At 35.1% G+C, this 14,599-nt stretch overlaps 2 protein-coding genes across 4 annotated transcripts; both read left to right on the top strand.

The window, feature by feature from the left end:
* The first annotated feature begins 7,361 nt into the window (after positions 1 to 7,361).
* LOC113873185 lies at positions 7,362 to 10,650 on the top strand. 3 transcript variants are annotated; one of them, XM_027511207.1, is made up of 5 exons: positions 7,362 to 7,456; positions 7,783 to 7,943; positions 8,682 to 9,822; positions 10,166 to 10,311; positions 10,429 to 10,650. In XM_027511207.1, exons 2-5 carry the CDS (start codon positions 7,810 to 7,812, stop codon positions 10,526 to 10,528), a joined length of 1,521 nt encoding a protein of 506 aa, XP_027367008.1. In that variant the 5' UTR covers positions 7,362 to 7,456; positions 7,783 to 7,809; the 3' UTR covers positions 10,529 to 10,650. The 3 variants fall into 3 exon arrangements, with proteins under 3 accessions (XP_027367008.1, XP_027367007.1, XP_027367006.1); XM_027511206.1 differs by having other exon boundaries at positions 7,362 to 7,511; positions 10,429 to 10,649; XM_027511205.1 differs by having other exon boundaries at positions 7,362 to 7,943; positions 10,429 to 10,616.
* Positions 10,651 to 10,924: 274 nt separating this feature from the next.
* Positions 10,925 to 13,149, top strand: LOC113872828 (F-box/kelch-repeat protein At3g17530-like). The gene has a single exon (XM_027510665.1). The coding sequence runs from the start codon at positions 11,148 to 11,150 to the stop codon at positions 12,339 to 12,341; it is 1,194 nt and encodes a 397-aa protein (XP_027366466.1). The 5' UTR covers positions 10,925 to 11,147; the 3' UTR covers positions 12,342 to 13,149.
* The last annotated feature ends 1,450 nt before the right edge of the window (positions 13,150 to 14,599 follow it).

The raw sequence follows: 14,599 nt of genomic DNA, 5'->3' as shown, positions 1-14,599 counted from the left end.
GTATGTTGATGGAAAACTTCTAAGGGAATTGAGGAATCAACAAATGTTACAGCAATGACAGAGACTAAGAAAGGGAAATAAAAGAGTTGCGCTTGAAAGACTTAAAGGCAAAAAAAATTATCTTTTCCAAACAATTGATCGTTCAATCTTGGAAACCATCCTTTGTAAAGACACGTCCAAGCATATTTGGGATTCCATTAAGAAAAAATACCAAGATTTTGCAAGGGCAAAGAGACAATAACTTCAAGCCTTTCGTTCGGAGTTTGAAACACTACGAATGAAATCGGGTAAGTCAGTAACTGATTATTTTTCACGTACAATGACCATTGTCAACAAGATGCGTATCCATGGTGACAAAATAGATGATGTTGCTGTGGTTGAGAAGATACTCCGCTCCATGACTCAAATTCAATTTTGTAGTTTGTTCCATTGAGGAAGCTCATGTTATTGAGGAACTCTCAATTGATGAGTTGTGAAGTTCTTTGTTGATTCATGAACGGAAAATTTTCCAACAGGAGAAGGAGGAGCATGCATTGAAGGCTTCTACAGATAATCATTCTGCAAACAGAGGAAGTCGTGGTAGAGGAAAAGGTAGAGGAAACAATGACCATGGTTACCAAAATCAAGACAGAGGTAGAGGAAACAATGATCGTGGTTACCAAAATCATCACCACCAGCATGAGTCTTATTTCCAACGGAGAGGAAGAGGACAAGCAAGCTATCACTCTACATCCTTCATAACAAAGTCAGCAGACAAGTTAGATGTTGAGTGTTTTCGGTGTCATAGGTATGGTCATTATCAATCAGAATGTCGAGTTAATTTGGAGAATGAAAATGGAGAAAGAACTAACTTTGCAGAAAATAAAGAAGAAGTGTCTTTACTGATGGTTTATAATGTCAAAGAAGAAAAAGCAGAAGAATTTATGGTATCTAGATACAGGTTGCAGCAACCATATGAGCAGTGACAAGTCTGCATTTTCGGTGTTAGATGAATCTTTTCGTGACAATGTGAAGTTTGGGGATGATTTTAGAGTCTCTGTAATAAGAAAAGGAGAGGTAACAATTCAAACAAAAAGAAATGTTGTTTAGACTATATCTAATGTTCTTTTTGTTCAAGATTATATGAGATTTCCATTAAAGATGGAGTTTGTAAACTTCAAGATGAAAAATTGGGATTAATTGCCCAAGTTGATATAACACCTAATAGGATGTTTCCACTGTACTTCCACACCATCACCAATTCATGCTTCACTGCAAGATTGAAAGATGAAAGTTGGCTTTGGCATTTTCAGTATGAGCATTTAATTTTTGGAGGTTTAAAGACATTGCAGCAAAAGAATATGGTGACAGGGCTCCCACAAATACAAACTTCTTCTCAAATTTATGAAGAATGTGTCATTGGTAAACAACATCGAGAACCATTTCAGAAAAGAAAATCATGGAGAGCAAGGAAGGCATTGGAACTCATGCATTCAGACCTGTGTGGACTCATTACTCCGATGTCAAATGGAGGTAAACGATATTTTATATCGTTCATTGATGATTTTAGTAAAAAACTTGGGTTTATTATTTGCATGAAAAATCTAAAGCTCTCACAGCCTTTAAAAGTTTCAAATCTCTAGTTGAAAAAGAACCAAGGACTCCAATTAAGGTATTGTGCAGTGATCGTGGTGGAGAATACAATTCAGAAGAATTTGTTAATTTTTGTGATAAGTAAGGAATAAAGAAGCAACTAACTACATCATACACACCTCAACAAAATGGCATTTGTGAAAGGAAGAATTGCACAATTTTGAACATGGTACAAAGTCTTTTAACAAGAAGTGGAGTTCCAAAAGCTTTCTGACCTGAAGCAGTCAATTGGAACATCCATATCTTGAATAGAAGCCCCACAGTAGCTGTTCAAAATATCACACCAAAAGAAGCTTAGAGTGATCAAAGACCGACCGTAGATTATTTCAGAATTTTTGGGTGCTTTGCCTATGCCCATATCCCATATTAGAAGCGAAAAAAACTTGATGATAAAGGAGAAAAATGCATTTTTCTTAGTGTTAATGAGCAATCAAAAGCTTACAAATTGTACAATCCTATCACTAAAAAAATTGTTATTAGCCGTGATGTGGTGTTCGATGAGGGTCTGTTTTGGAATTGGGATGCAGACAAAGCTGAACAACAAATAAAGCTGATTCTAATGGTGAAGATGAAGAAGGAATGCAGCAGCCAATAGCACAAGTGCAAAGTGAGCAACAAACAGTTGAACCAACAAATGAATGTCCTCAACAAAACAAGAGGAGACCTGCATGGATGGAATATTTTGTGGTAGATAAGATTAATGAAAAGGAAGTTACGCATTTTGCTCTATTTTCATATTGTGATCCAGTAGCCTTTGAAGAAGTTGTCAAAGAGTCAAAATGGAGGAAGACAATGAATGAAGAAATGGCAGCCATTGAACACAACAATACTTAGGAGCTTACTGATCTTCCCAAAGGGCACAAAACTATTGGTGTAAAGTAGGTTTACAAGACAAAACTAAAGGAAAATGGCGAGGTCAAATTTAAGACGCACTTAGTAGCTAAAGGCTATAAGTAGCAATTTGGGGTTGATTATAAAGAGGTGTTTGCTTCTGTTGCTTGTCATGATACAATCAGGTTGATAATTGCTATTGCAGCTCAAAACTCATGGCCCATCTTCCAATTAGATGTGAAATTGGCATTTATACATGGTGATTTGAAAGAATAAGTGTTTGTTGATCAACCTCATGGATATGTGAAGCAAGGAAATGAGCACAAAGTATATAAGTTAAACAAGGCTTTGTACGGATTGAAGCAAGCCCTAAGGGCTTGGTATAGTCGCATCAAAGCTTACTTTCTAAAAGAAGGCTTTCAAAAGTGTCCTTATGAACATACACTCTTTACCAAGGTTTGTGATGGAGATAAGATAATTATTGTTTGTTTATACGTTGATAATCTTATTTTTACTGGGAGTGATGTTGCCATGTTTAACAAGTTCAAGAAGTCTATGATGATTGAATTTGACATGACTGATCTTGGCTTGCTTCATTATTTTTTGGGCATTGAAGTGGTGCAATCAACTGCTGAAATTTTTATTTCCCAAAAGAAATATGTGCAAGCTATTTTAGACAGGTTTCAAATGAAGAATTACAACTCAGTTTGCACACCTACTGAAGTAGTTATGAAGCTTATTCAAGATCCTGAAGGGAGGAAAGTTGATATCACCATCTACAAGCAAATGGTGGGAAGTTTGATGTATTTGATTGCAATAAGGCCAGACATTATGTAAGTCTCATTAGCAGGTTCATGGAGTGCCTAAAGGAAATTCATCTTTTAGCTGCAAAAAGAATACTTCAGTATTTGAAAGGTACTGCTAGTTATGGTATGCTTTATAAACAGGGTAAAAAAATAGATTTATTTGGCTTTACGGATATTGATTATACTTGTGATTCAGATAATAGGAAAAGTACTTTGCGTTATGCATTTATGTTGGGCTTAGGGGCCATTTCGTGGTCCTCAAAGAAACAACCAAATGTCACTTTATCTACAACTGAAGCAGAGTTTGTGGCTGCAATAACATGTGTCTGTCAAGCTATCTGGTTGAGGAAAATACTTGGTGAATTACACTTGTTGCAACAAGAAGCAACATCAATTTTCTGTGACAATAATTCAGCAATTAAACTTTCAAAAACATGTACGGAGCAAGCATATAGATGTAAAGTACCATTATTCGAGGGACATTGATGAATCCATATTTTATGGGATTTTTACTTGTTATTTTAATGTTTCTTAATAGAAAAAAGTAAACTTAGGGTTGTAAATAACATAAAAATATTATTTTGGTCAATTTATAATAGATTTCTTAATTTTAGGTTAATTTACATTGATTTACATAGATATAGTTTGTAATTTTGATCATTTGAATAATTGTGCAGGAGTTTCTAGACTTTTTCCATGGATTTTTAGCATTTGAGAAAGTTTGAGGTGAGAGTGATCACTTTGGAGTCTATAGTGAACACTACAGCAAGCTTGTTCCAAAAAGATAGACCAGAGTGATCACTATGAACCCATAGTGACAACTCCAGAAAGGCCAAAAAGTACAAGATCCTGCGCGTAGCTACTATAGAACCATAGTAGACACTCTGGAGCAGCCAAAGTTATCACTCTGATGCCAAAGTGACAACTCCAGAGAGGGCAAAAACACAGGACCTGCGCGTAAACACTATGGAGCGAGAGTAATCACTTTGGGGCGTTGCGCGTTATCACTATGAAGCCAAAGTGATAACTCCAGAGAGGCCAAAATCACAGACCTTGCGCGTTATCACTATGGAATGTGCGTAATCACTTTGAGACGCTGCGCGTTATCACTATGAAACCATAGTTGTCACTTTGGGCGAAAATTTCTGCACTATAAATAGAATTTGAGAAATTAGGGTACGGGACTTTTTACATTTCCTTAGATTCTTTTGCCACTTTGGGAGCATTTTGCAGAGCCTAGGATCTTTGGGTGACAGCCAGGGGTCCATTATAGGTTTTTAATTTCCAATTTCCCGTTGATTCTCATTGATTTTACATTGATGTTGCTTACGTTTCTGCATTTCCTTCTTTCATTTGTGAAGCCCATCCATATGGAGGGCTAAATTCTCTTGTAATTCCTAGTCAACTCATGGTTTTTGAATTCTTGGGTTTAATGGCAATATTACTCTTTATTTCCTTGGATTTATTAACCCCAATCTCTGAATGAAATGAAATTTGCATGAGGGGAACATTGCTTAATGAACCCTAAATTACCCAAACGAAATTCTAATCCAAAATTGCTTAATTTTGATTAATCTTTGAGATTGCTTAATCTTAGGGATAGAGATTGGAGCCCATTAAGATGCTTAATTTTAATTGGGATGCTAAGGTTAATTTTCGCTTGTTAGATTAACTTAATTCAAGGGAAAAATAGGGGATTATTGAATCATTTGGAAGAATAGTGATAGAACTCATTGATTGACTAGGGATTACTCTTCTCAATTGATTGAATTTTACTAGTTTACATTTTGCTCTTGATTAAAATCTGGAAATTGACAAACCTCCCCCCAATTTACTTGCTTTAAAATATATGTTTACACTTATTCGATGTATGTTCCCAACCAAAAATTCCTTGGAGACAACCTAGGACAACGCCTTAGTATTGCATACATTTCTTTGCATATTTGATGAGGATTAACGACAATCTTTGTGCATAACGAGTAGCAAAAATCTCGCAGCATCAGACATCAACAGGGTTAAAAAATAGATTTATTTGGCTTTACGGATATTGATTATATTGGCGATCCAGATGATAGGAAGAGTACTTTGCGTTATTCATTTATGTTGGGCTCAAGGGCCATTTCGTGGTCCTCAAAGAAACAACCAAATGTCACTTTATCTACAATTGAAGCAGAGTTTGTGGCTACAACAGCATGTGCCTGTCAAGCTGTTTGGTTGAGGAAAATATTTGTTGAATTACACTTGTTGCAGCAAGAAGCAACATCAATTTTCTGTGACAATAATTCAGCAATTAAACTTTCAAAGAACCCTGTGTTACATGGACGGAGCAAGCATATAGATGTAAAGTACCATTATTCGAGGGATATCACAAATAATGGAGTCATTGATTTGATTTACTGTAGAAGTGAATACCAGGTTGCTGATATTTCCACTAAATCTTTAAAGATAGTTGCATTTCAGAAGTTAAGAAGGTTGCTCAGTGTCTGCACTTTAGATGATCCATTAGTTTGAAACTGTAATCTTTTAAACAAAATATTTACAAATATTTTGGTTTAAGGGAGAGTTTGTTAAGGCTGTATGTACTTACGTGCAAAGTTTAAGTCCAAGCAGTTGGTTAGAAAGGCCATATTGTAGAAATAATTTATTATAATTCTCTATTATTTTTTTTTTATTTCAAACTTTTTCCTTTATAAAAACAATATATTGCAGCAATATTTATTTGTTTGTAACAATCTTCATAAAAGGAATCAAGATGGATGAGGGAGAGACGTGAGATTTTCAATTCTCACCAATTGAATAGGGAGAGAAAAGCAAAAAGAGTTAAATTTTATCGGGTAAGATTCACCTTAAAAACTCTTTCCAATGGGTACAAGTTTTTTCCATTTCTCTTCTCTTTCATAAGAGACTCATAAAAATTTTCTCCTTGACCAAAAAAAAAAAAAATTCTCGAATTTATCTTTCCTATTTTATTCTTCTTTTTATATAAGGGAGTAAAATTAAAATAGTATTACACTCATTTTTTTACATATTTTTGCACTCATCTAAATAATATGTTTTTATTATATTTTTCTTTTCTTTTTCTTATTTCTTTTATCATCCAAACAAAATATAAATATTAGGTGTTTAAAATCTTACCATTAGGGATGTGAATAGATTAGGCTAGAGGTTAAATTAGTCTACCTTATTACATAAAACTAGAGTCTAAGCCTATACTTATGACCTGACATATATTAAATTTTTAGGCTTGACTTTACTTCTTTAGAAATCTATCCTGACTCAGTAGCCTATTTAGTAGTCTATTTAGCAATAAATCTTTCAAATAAACTGACAATTTAAATTTAATGAACCAGTAGGTCAATGAACTAGTAACTAATGGGCTAGCAAGCCAAAAGGTCTATTATTAGTAAAATAGAAAACATATGATAAATAATTATATTTAAATATTATATTTAGCAACAAAAAAAACATAAATAACTTCACAGATATTATATCTCAAAATAACTGTATTCAATAACTCCACTAAACTTTAAAGAATTATATTAGGATTAAAAAATTGAAACGTATTTAAATTAAAAAGACTAGAATAAGAATTAAAAAAAATAATTCTAATAATAAATTAAAATATTTTAAAAATCAGACAAAGTTTTAATTGATACTTTAATAATATAATTATAATTATCATATTATTAAAGTATAAATATTAAACTACGTTATACATTATATATATATATATATATATATATATATATATATATAATTTTTTAGACAACTATATTTATATTAAATTATTACAAATAAATAATATAAATTATAAAATAATATAATTATTTAATTAAGTTGACCTAATAAATTTAATTTTTTTTTAAGTTTAAGCTTAATTTCTTTATTTAAATGAGCTTTTTTAAAAATTTAAATTCACCTTTTAAATAAAGGTGTCGAACTGCTAACCCATATGCCCGAACACATTTCCATCCCTACTTACCGTTCTCTGAATTTTGACACAATACGAGACGAAAATAAGCTTTAACTACGAAATGTTAGTTGTTTTTTAATTTATATATATATATATACACAATGGAAATGTCCCAACTTGAAAACAATAAAGAATAGTCTCCCGCGCCCCCAATCGCTATCGTAATGGTATTGCTACGATATACAGTTCGCCTCTTCATTGTTGCGACTTGCGAGTGAGGGTTTTACACTCTTCACACTCTCCCAAACCCTTCTTCTTCCCATTCTCAAGTACTCGCACTTCTTTCTCTATTTTCTCCATTCCTTTTCTTGTCTCTCTATTTTGTTTTTCTCAGTAGCAAACCTAATTTACATCAATTTCCGTGAGTTGGGCCTGGGAATCGTGGACCCGGCCCAGCTACTTCTATGCTGTTTATTGCTTTCTGATTATCTCTCAATTTAGCTAGTAAGGAGTTGAAATTTTTGAGGAGGATCTTTCGGTGATGATATTTCTAAGATAATTTTTAAGTCAATATTTATGATTGGAGTATGGTACTTGCAGGTTGATACTGTACAAGTTGTGCCAAACATGATGTATTCTATTAAGGGTGGCTTGGGCCAAACGTTTGCCCTTGCTAAGCATAATGAATCTGAAGGCAGAAAAACTCGAATTCGTCGCTCAAAGGAGGAAAGAAAGGCAATGGTGGAATCCTTTATAAAGAAGTAATTGCATGCTAATTTCTCTTTATCCAATATTTTACTATCCAAGAAAGTATCTCAATTAGAATTTGTCCTCTGACCACTGTTCCTGCTTTTGTTTTACACATTATTACATTTAATTGTTTAATCTGCGCTGTCCTTTTGTATTTTCGTATTTCCCAACTCCAATCTATACACAATACCTCCCCCCTTTTTTTTCTTTCTGAACATTCCATGGGATGTGATTGATTGTTACCAATTGTGATTGATGAGTATTGATGAATTAGGAGATTCACTCATTTTGTCAAAACTAAGGGCTACAAGTTGGAGTTTTTTTTTTCCTTTCTAATGATTGATTGTAATATTGATATTGTTGTTTGAGCAATGCCTGGATTAGTACTTCGCTACATCTTGGTGCTTGTTTGGTGTGGGAGTGCAAAATTGATATTTGTTTCCAATATAGTTTTACTAATAAAACTTATGCATGGATTTTTTTACCACATTTTTACCTTCCTCTTTATTCCTATTATTCACAGATTAGATTTTCTGTATTTGTGTATGCTTTCTGTTATTTGATATCATTCTATTTTCTAATTTTGTCTGCCACTGTACTGTTTATGCTTAAAAGGTTGAGCACTGGAACCTTGTAGCATGCCTGTTATTCTTCATTTGTCGTAATTTAAGTCAAATTTTAACAGCCTGTTTTGTCAATGATTTGTTGAATGCATCACTTGTATTTACTATCTATTTACTTGTCTCCAGGTACCAAGATTCAAACAACGGAAACTTTCCATCACTTAATCTTACGCACAAAGAAGTTGGTGGTTCTTTCTACACAGTACGGGAGATTGTACGTGATATAATTCAAGAAAATAGAGTGTTGGGTCCTGCTAAGTTCACTTTAGAAGAACTAAAAACTGATCAATTTTTTGAACAAAATCCATTGGGTTCAATTGCGAGAGATCCTCAACCTTCTCTGGCTGCATCTTCAAATGAAAATCATCCTGAGCCTAACAAACTTCAGGATGCACATAGCAAAATGATTTCTATTTGTGATGGATCTTATGCTGCAGCTGAGGCTCAGGTGGTTGACAAGGGACATATCATGAGTGTTGGCCATGTAGATGTGACAAACAAGGAACCCATTGAAGTAACTGTTGTTTCTGATGGGTATGATACTGGAGATAAGCATCCAATTGGTGAGAAAGGGCATGCCATAAATGTTAGCCAGGGGGCCGTGGCAAACAATGAATCTTTTGAAGCTACTGTTGTTTCTGATGGGTGTTGCACTGGAGCTGAGCACAAAATTGTTGACAGAGGGAACTTCTTAAATGGTGGCCAAGTAGATATGATAAACAAGGAATCCAATGAAACTGCTATTTCTGAGATGCAGGTAAGTGATCCTACCACACTCAAACAAAATGTTGAACAAGAGTTGGGAGCTGCAACAACACCAACGGCTAAAGTAACTGCTGTGACAGAAGATTTGATAGTAGAGACATTTCCATTAAGACCTGTTGCTAGGACTACCAGTGGGATAGAAGGACTAGGAGAGTTGAGAGACTCAAGTAGTTCAACAGAAAATGGTATAGAAGTGTTGGAACTGGAACATGACGAGAAGTCTGAACTAAATGGTATGCAGCCCCCAAAGAATTCTAATTTATTGGATGAGAAATTTGAGGTTGCCCCTGGAAATCAAATATTAAAGGATATCTCTAACACTGGCCATGATAAGGAGGAAACTATAGGAGTTACATTAGATGATAGTGCAAACCATTCTACCCACAAAGATGATTTTGGTCATCAATTTGAAGATCGCACTGATTCTCAAGTTAGAGTATCTCATCAAAATACGAAAACCTTTGAAAGCATTAACCAAAGCCAGACAACAGATGTAGCTAAGGTAAGTTTTTTTTATCCATACTTTTAATAAAATTGTCAGAGTCAAATACACTTCAGTCTTCAGGTATTTGGATTTTTGTCTGTTTCTTGGGGGCAGAAATTTATATGTTTCTGGTTAATTCATTGTCTTTTACGGGCAGAAAATTAGATCCTACTTGGAAAATGTGTCAATTTTGTGTTTTTTCTTTTTCTTGATCATCAACTACTGCATAAGTTGGTTTGCATTTTCTCTGGAAATATTAAGGCTCATGGTTCCCATAAATAATAAGCAATTTATAAGAAACAATATTTTTATAATTATTCGAGGAGAAATTTACGTGTAGCATTTAAATATATTCTTACAGACAAGCGTTCAAACTAAGAACCCCAGCAAGACTAATCAATCTTCTGACGAAGAAGGCTTGTGTAAAGCTGATAAACATAGAGTTGACGGTCAACTTTGTGGCAACTCCCAGAGAAGAAGCAACACAACTGTAGATAGGATCAATCTGTAAGTATATCCGAAGTGATTTGATCTCAAATTATCTGCAGATTTCAAACGCCATTTAATTCATAGAAGTATTATTTTACAACAAACAATTGACTCTTTCTCTGGATTTCACTGCAGAGAATCATGGGACGGAGCAGCAAGAAATTCGAAACCCAACCCACTTTTAGCTGTTTTGAAAGTTTTTGTGGATGCTTTTGTGAAATTTTGGTCAACATGAATATTTTAGCATTTGTTTCCTTTTCTTGTGTAACCTATGGCATGCAGTTGATGTTTTGTACCTAACAAAGAACAATTTTGACGAGTCTTGATTAATTAATGTGCCCATCTTTCTTTTCTTTTTCATTTTACGTTTTCAATTGCAACGATCTTGTTTTCTCAGTTGACTCGGTTATGTGGGATAATGAGATCATGTAAGTTCGGTGATGTTTGTAGGCACACGGGATGAATCCATCGGTTTCTTTAGCGTGCGAGTTTGTGAGTCTAATAACGCCAAGTTAGTCGTTAATCCCCGCATGTTGATTTCTTATGTTTTACTCAACATTTTTTTATTATTTTAATTTCGATTACAAATTGAATAAGACTATGTTCAAAGTCGTAGTAAATTCTGTCAATTTGGGAGAACGTGAAGAGATACTCAGCAAGGCTAACCATTTCTATTGTCATTCAATTCAACCTCGATTGGTTTTTAGTTTGCTTGAGATTAGGTGACAGACAGACAGACAGAACGTGGGTCTCTCAATTGGGGAAAAGGAAGGATAAGGGTAACCATTTCAATTATCATTCAATTCATTTTCATTTTTGATGCCCTTACTAAATCGTAAATCCAAATTTCAATAATGTCTAATTGCTTCTTCCCCCATGAAATTGTGGTGGAAATCCTCCACAGGCTTCCATCAAAGAGCCTTGTGAAATGCACCTTGGTGTGCAAGTCATGGCGTTCCCTCATCACCGACCCTTCTTTCATCTCCCTTCACCACCGCCATTCCCCTTCCTTCCTCCTCCTTCAGCTCTGCAACGAACGCACCTTCCCCAACCTCCTTCACTATTCCCTCCACCGTGACGACCCCTTCCTCACCCACTCCTCCTCCCTTCGCCTCCCCACTTCCTTTGACCGTGAATTCTCCGTCGTCGCCATCTGTAACGGCCTCGTTTGCATCACCGCCGGTGAAGCGTACCATGCTCTCATCATTTGCAGCCCTTCTGTTCGACGATTTGTTAGCCTCCCTAGACCCCGTGACTACCTTAGTTTCTATAGTGCCTCCGTTGCCTTCGGCTTCGATTCCAGAAACTGTGATTACAAAGTCGTGAGAATTGCTTGCATGGTGGATGATGAAAGGTTCGGGATTTCTGCTCCTGAGATTGAGGTTTACTCCCTTGCCAGTGGGTTTTGGAGGAACCTTGATGGGGTTGCTCCTTTGTGTACCTTGTGTTTCGTTGGTAGAGATGCTCCTCATGGTTTTGTTGATGGGATTGTTAATTGGGGTGCCAAACGCTGGGTGGGTGGTGGTGATGATGGTTGTTGGTACTATTTTGTTTTGTCGTTTGATTTTGAGGATGAGGTGTTTGGTGAGGTTGTGCTGCCGGAGACGTTTGCTCGTGTCTCCTCGGATGCAGTTACGGTTACTGTCGTTGGTGGTGGCAATGGGAAGGCTCTTACTGTGTACTCTGTGAATGGTGATTCGCCCTGCTCTTGTGACATTTGGGTCATGAAAGAGTATGGTGTTGTGGAGTCTTGGAATAAGGTGTTTGCTTTTAATCTGAAGGGGTTTTGTCTGGAAGCACCCTCTCTGGGGATAACGGTCACTGGCGTGACTGCTCCTCCGGCGGCATTGTGTGTTAGGAATAGTGGAGAGGTGTTGCTGCTGATGGATGAGGAGGGAAAGGGGTGTTTGTATTCGCTAGACTTGGAGAGCAAAAGATTCACATACCTTCAAATTGGAGGAGATGGGTACTCTTGGTATCTTTATTCTGGTTATTATTCTGAGAGCTTGGTTTTACTCAATAAAGCAAGTGGTTTGGTGTCTTATTGAAGAGGTAATGCCATCTGAATCCGATACATGTGCAACATATATTAAGATGCTAAATTTATTGTGTGTGGATATATTTTTTACTGTCTTTACGCGTTGTTTTCTGAATGGGAGGAATGCCTCTCTTGAGGTTTGTCAAGTGTGTAAATGAATGATACGAGTATAGGGAGTGTGTGCCTAGTGTTTATCTATGTTTCTTGTTTATGAATTCCAAGTATTAACTAGTTTTCTGCTAATAGAATAGCTATAAACTATATTTTTAATAGAAATTTCTCTGTCAAATTATTAGAACTTGTGTGGTGCCAAATATGTTAGAAGCCGAAGATTGGCATAATCGAAATACAAAAGTATAAGAAACATTAGAAGGGCCAGAGTTTTTGGGATTGTATGAAATCCCTTTGAAGCCAATAACACTAGTGACTGCAAATAGGGAGGCCCAATTTATCCAATTCAGTTATGATCAGTTTACTGATCTCAAATTCTTCGTGACCCAATTCAGGATTCTCATCAATCTTCCTTCTGATTTTGACCATCCAATAAAAAACCTCTGGCTTCTTGGCAATGTCTAGAAAGTTGGTGGAGTGTTGGGTTGAGGTGAAGGAAGAATTTCTTGATGAGAAGACGGGTGTTGCAGCAAACACAGAAAATGATGAAGAAAGGGAACCGTTTGAAGATGGTTCTTTAACAATCTTTTTTACAATGCTGCATGACATCGTAGTGCTTAGCCAATATTGGTTAACCATCTACCTTACAATAGCGTCTGTTGATGCAACTACGAACAAGTACATTCTTCAGGTTCATCATGACCCAAAACCCAACCTGATATATATTTGATCAAGTTAATTTTTTTAGTGACCAAAATAATAAAACAATAAAGTTAAGTTTTAAATTCTGACCTGATTTAATCATCACTATTAAGAGTGGGTCAATTTGGTTTTAGATTAAAAAAACAAATTTTAAACTTGTTTAAGGGTAAATTACAATATTGGGATTGTAGGAAGTCCAGCCAATGCTGCATGGCACCGAAGACCTTGATGCCTAAGGTGCCGCGTGGTGTAGAAAGAAACAGACTAAGTTATTTCCTAGTTATCAAAATTCGATCAATTTTTGTTGTCACATAATTTATTTATTTTTTGGTATAATTGTCACATTATTAAAATAGAAGCAATGTTTTAAAGAACGACTCAGGTTGCTTGGTTACCTTTCCCGTTAGATTCTTTGTTTATGTTTCTGCCTTTTAAATTAGCATAGGTGAATGGTTTTTATCTTTATCATTCCTGTCTAATGTATCTTTTGAGCTTCGTTGTATTGCCTAAAATAAGAGTTGCTTCAAGAATCTAGACGTTATTACAGGATAAATTTACCTTACATTCCCACACCAATTTGTTTGTTTTTTTTGTTCAAAACTTCTAACAGCAATTGAGTTAACTTGTAATGCTTTGGGTCTGCCCTATGTTTGACAGCCCAAAACTTCCTTCACGTATGAAAATTGGGTTCAATCTTATCTCTAAATTTCACGGAAATTGGGCCGAATCCACGCATATGTACATATCGATTAGTTTTCTGGTACTTTTTTTTTGTGTGTTCTTTAGCGTGCATATGTTTTCACTTCTTACATCACATTTCTTTAACATTCTGCATTTTTTAATTATTATTTTGACATAATTTATCCTTAAAACAAGATAAATTACCAATCATATTGAAAGTGGTAGAACTCAAATCGTGTGATTAGGCATAATGTAATAATCTTTTAAAAAAATTAGAGTGAGTTTTAACACAATAATTTATCTACCTTATAATTGCTGAAAGATTGAATATACGATTGTCTCCTAAGTGGCAATATGCAGTTACTTAGTTCTTAAAATTTGTGTTTGTACGATGAAGCTTTTGAATTTATCAATTTCCTTACAAGTTTTGGACAAAAATCACAAATTTTTAATGGAAGGAGTAATTTGGCACAGATAACAGTTCAGGAACTAAATTATATACACACAAGCTTTCAAAGTTCACTCACGAGTGTGTGAGAGAGAAAAGAGAGAAGATCAATTGAGGTTTTAAAATTAAAGACTAACCCATATACGAACAAAAAAATGTCTAACCATATAATCTAGAAGACTAATTCGAGGTTTTACTTGATTTTTATATTTTGATTGGTTTCATTTTGAGAGATTTTCAATGTGAACCAACTATACTTCCTTTGGCAGAGGTTAATAAGTTTTCTCTTTTTCTCTCTCTTTATTTACTTTGCAAACAATCACTTG

Source organism: Abrus precatorius, unplaced genomic scaffold, assembly GCF_003935025.1.
Source record: "Abrus precatorius isolate BTA unplaced genomic scaffold, Abrus_2018 Scaffold7, whole genome shotgun sequence".
NCBI lineage: Eukaryota > Viridiplantae > Streptophyta > Magnoliopsida > Fabales > Fabaceae > Abrus > Abrus precatorius.
The sequence above is the reverse complement of the archived record's forward strand: the minus strand, read 5'-3'. Positions and strand labels throughout refer to the sequence as shown.

What these genes read in the sequence shown, in the direction of transcription:
- LOC113872828 (XM_027510665.1), top strand. Translation starts at nt 11,148, where the DNA reads ATGTCTAATTGCTTCTTCCCCCATGAAATTGTGGTGGAAATCCTCCAC.
- LOC113873185 (XM_027511205.1), top strand. Translation starts at nt 7,759, where the DNA reads ATGATTGGAGTATGGTACTTGCAGGTTGATACTGTACAAGTTGTGCCA. An exon ending in GTGGAATCCTTTATAAAGAA is followed by an intron (nt 7,944 to 8,681) that starts GTAATTGCATGC and finishes ACTTGTCTCCAG; the next exon opens with GTACCAAGATTCAAACAACG. An exon ending in ACTGTAGATAGGATCAATCT is followed by an intron (nt 10,312 to 10,428) that starts GTAAGTATATCC and finishes ATTTCACTGCAG; the next exon opens with AGAATCATGGGACGGAGCAG.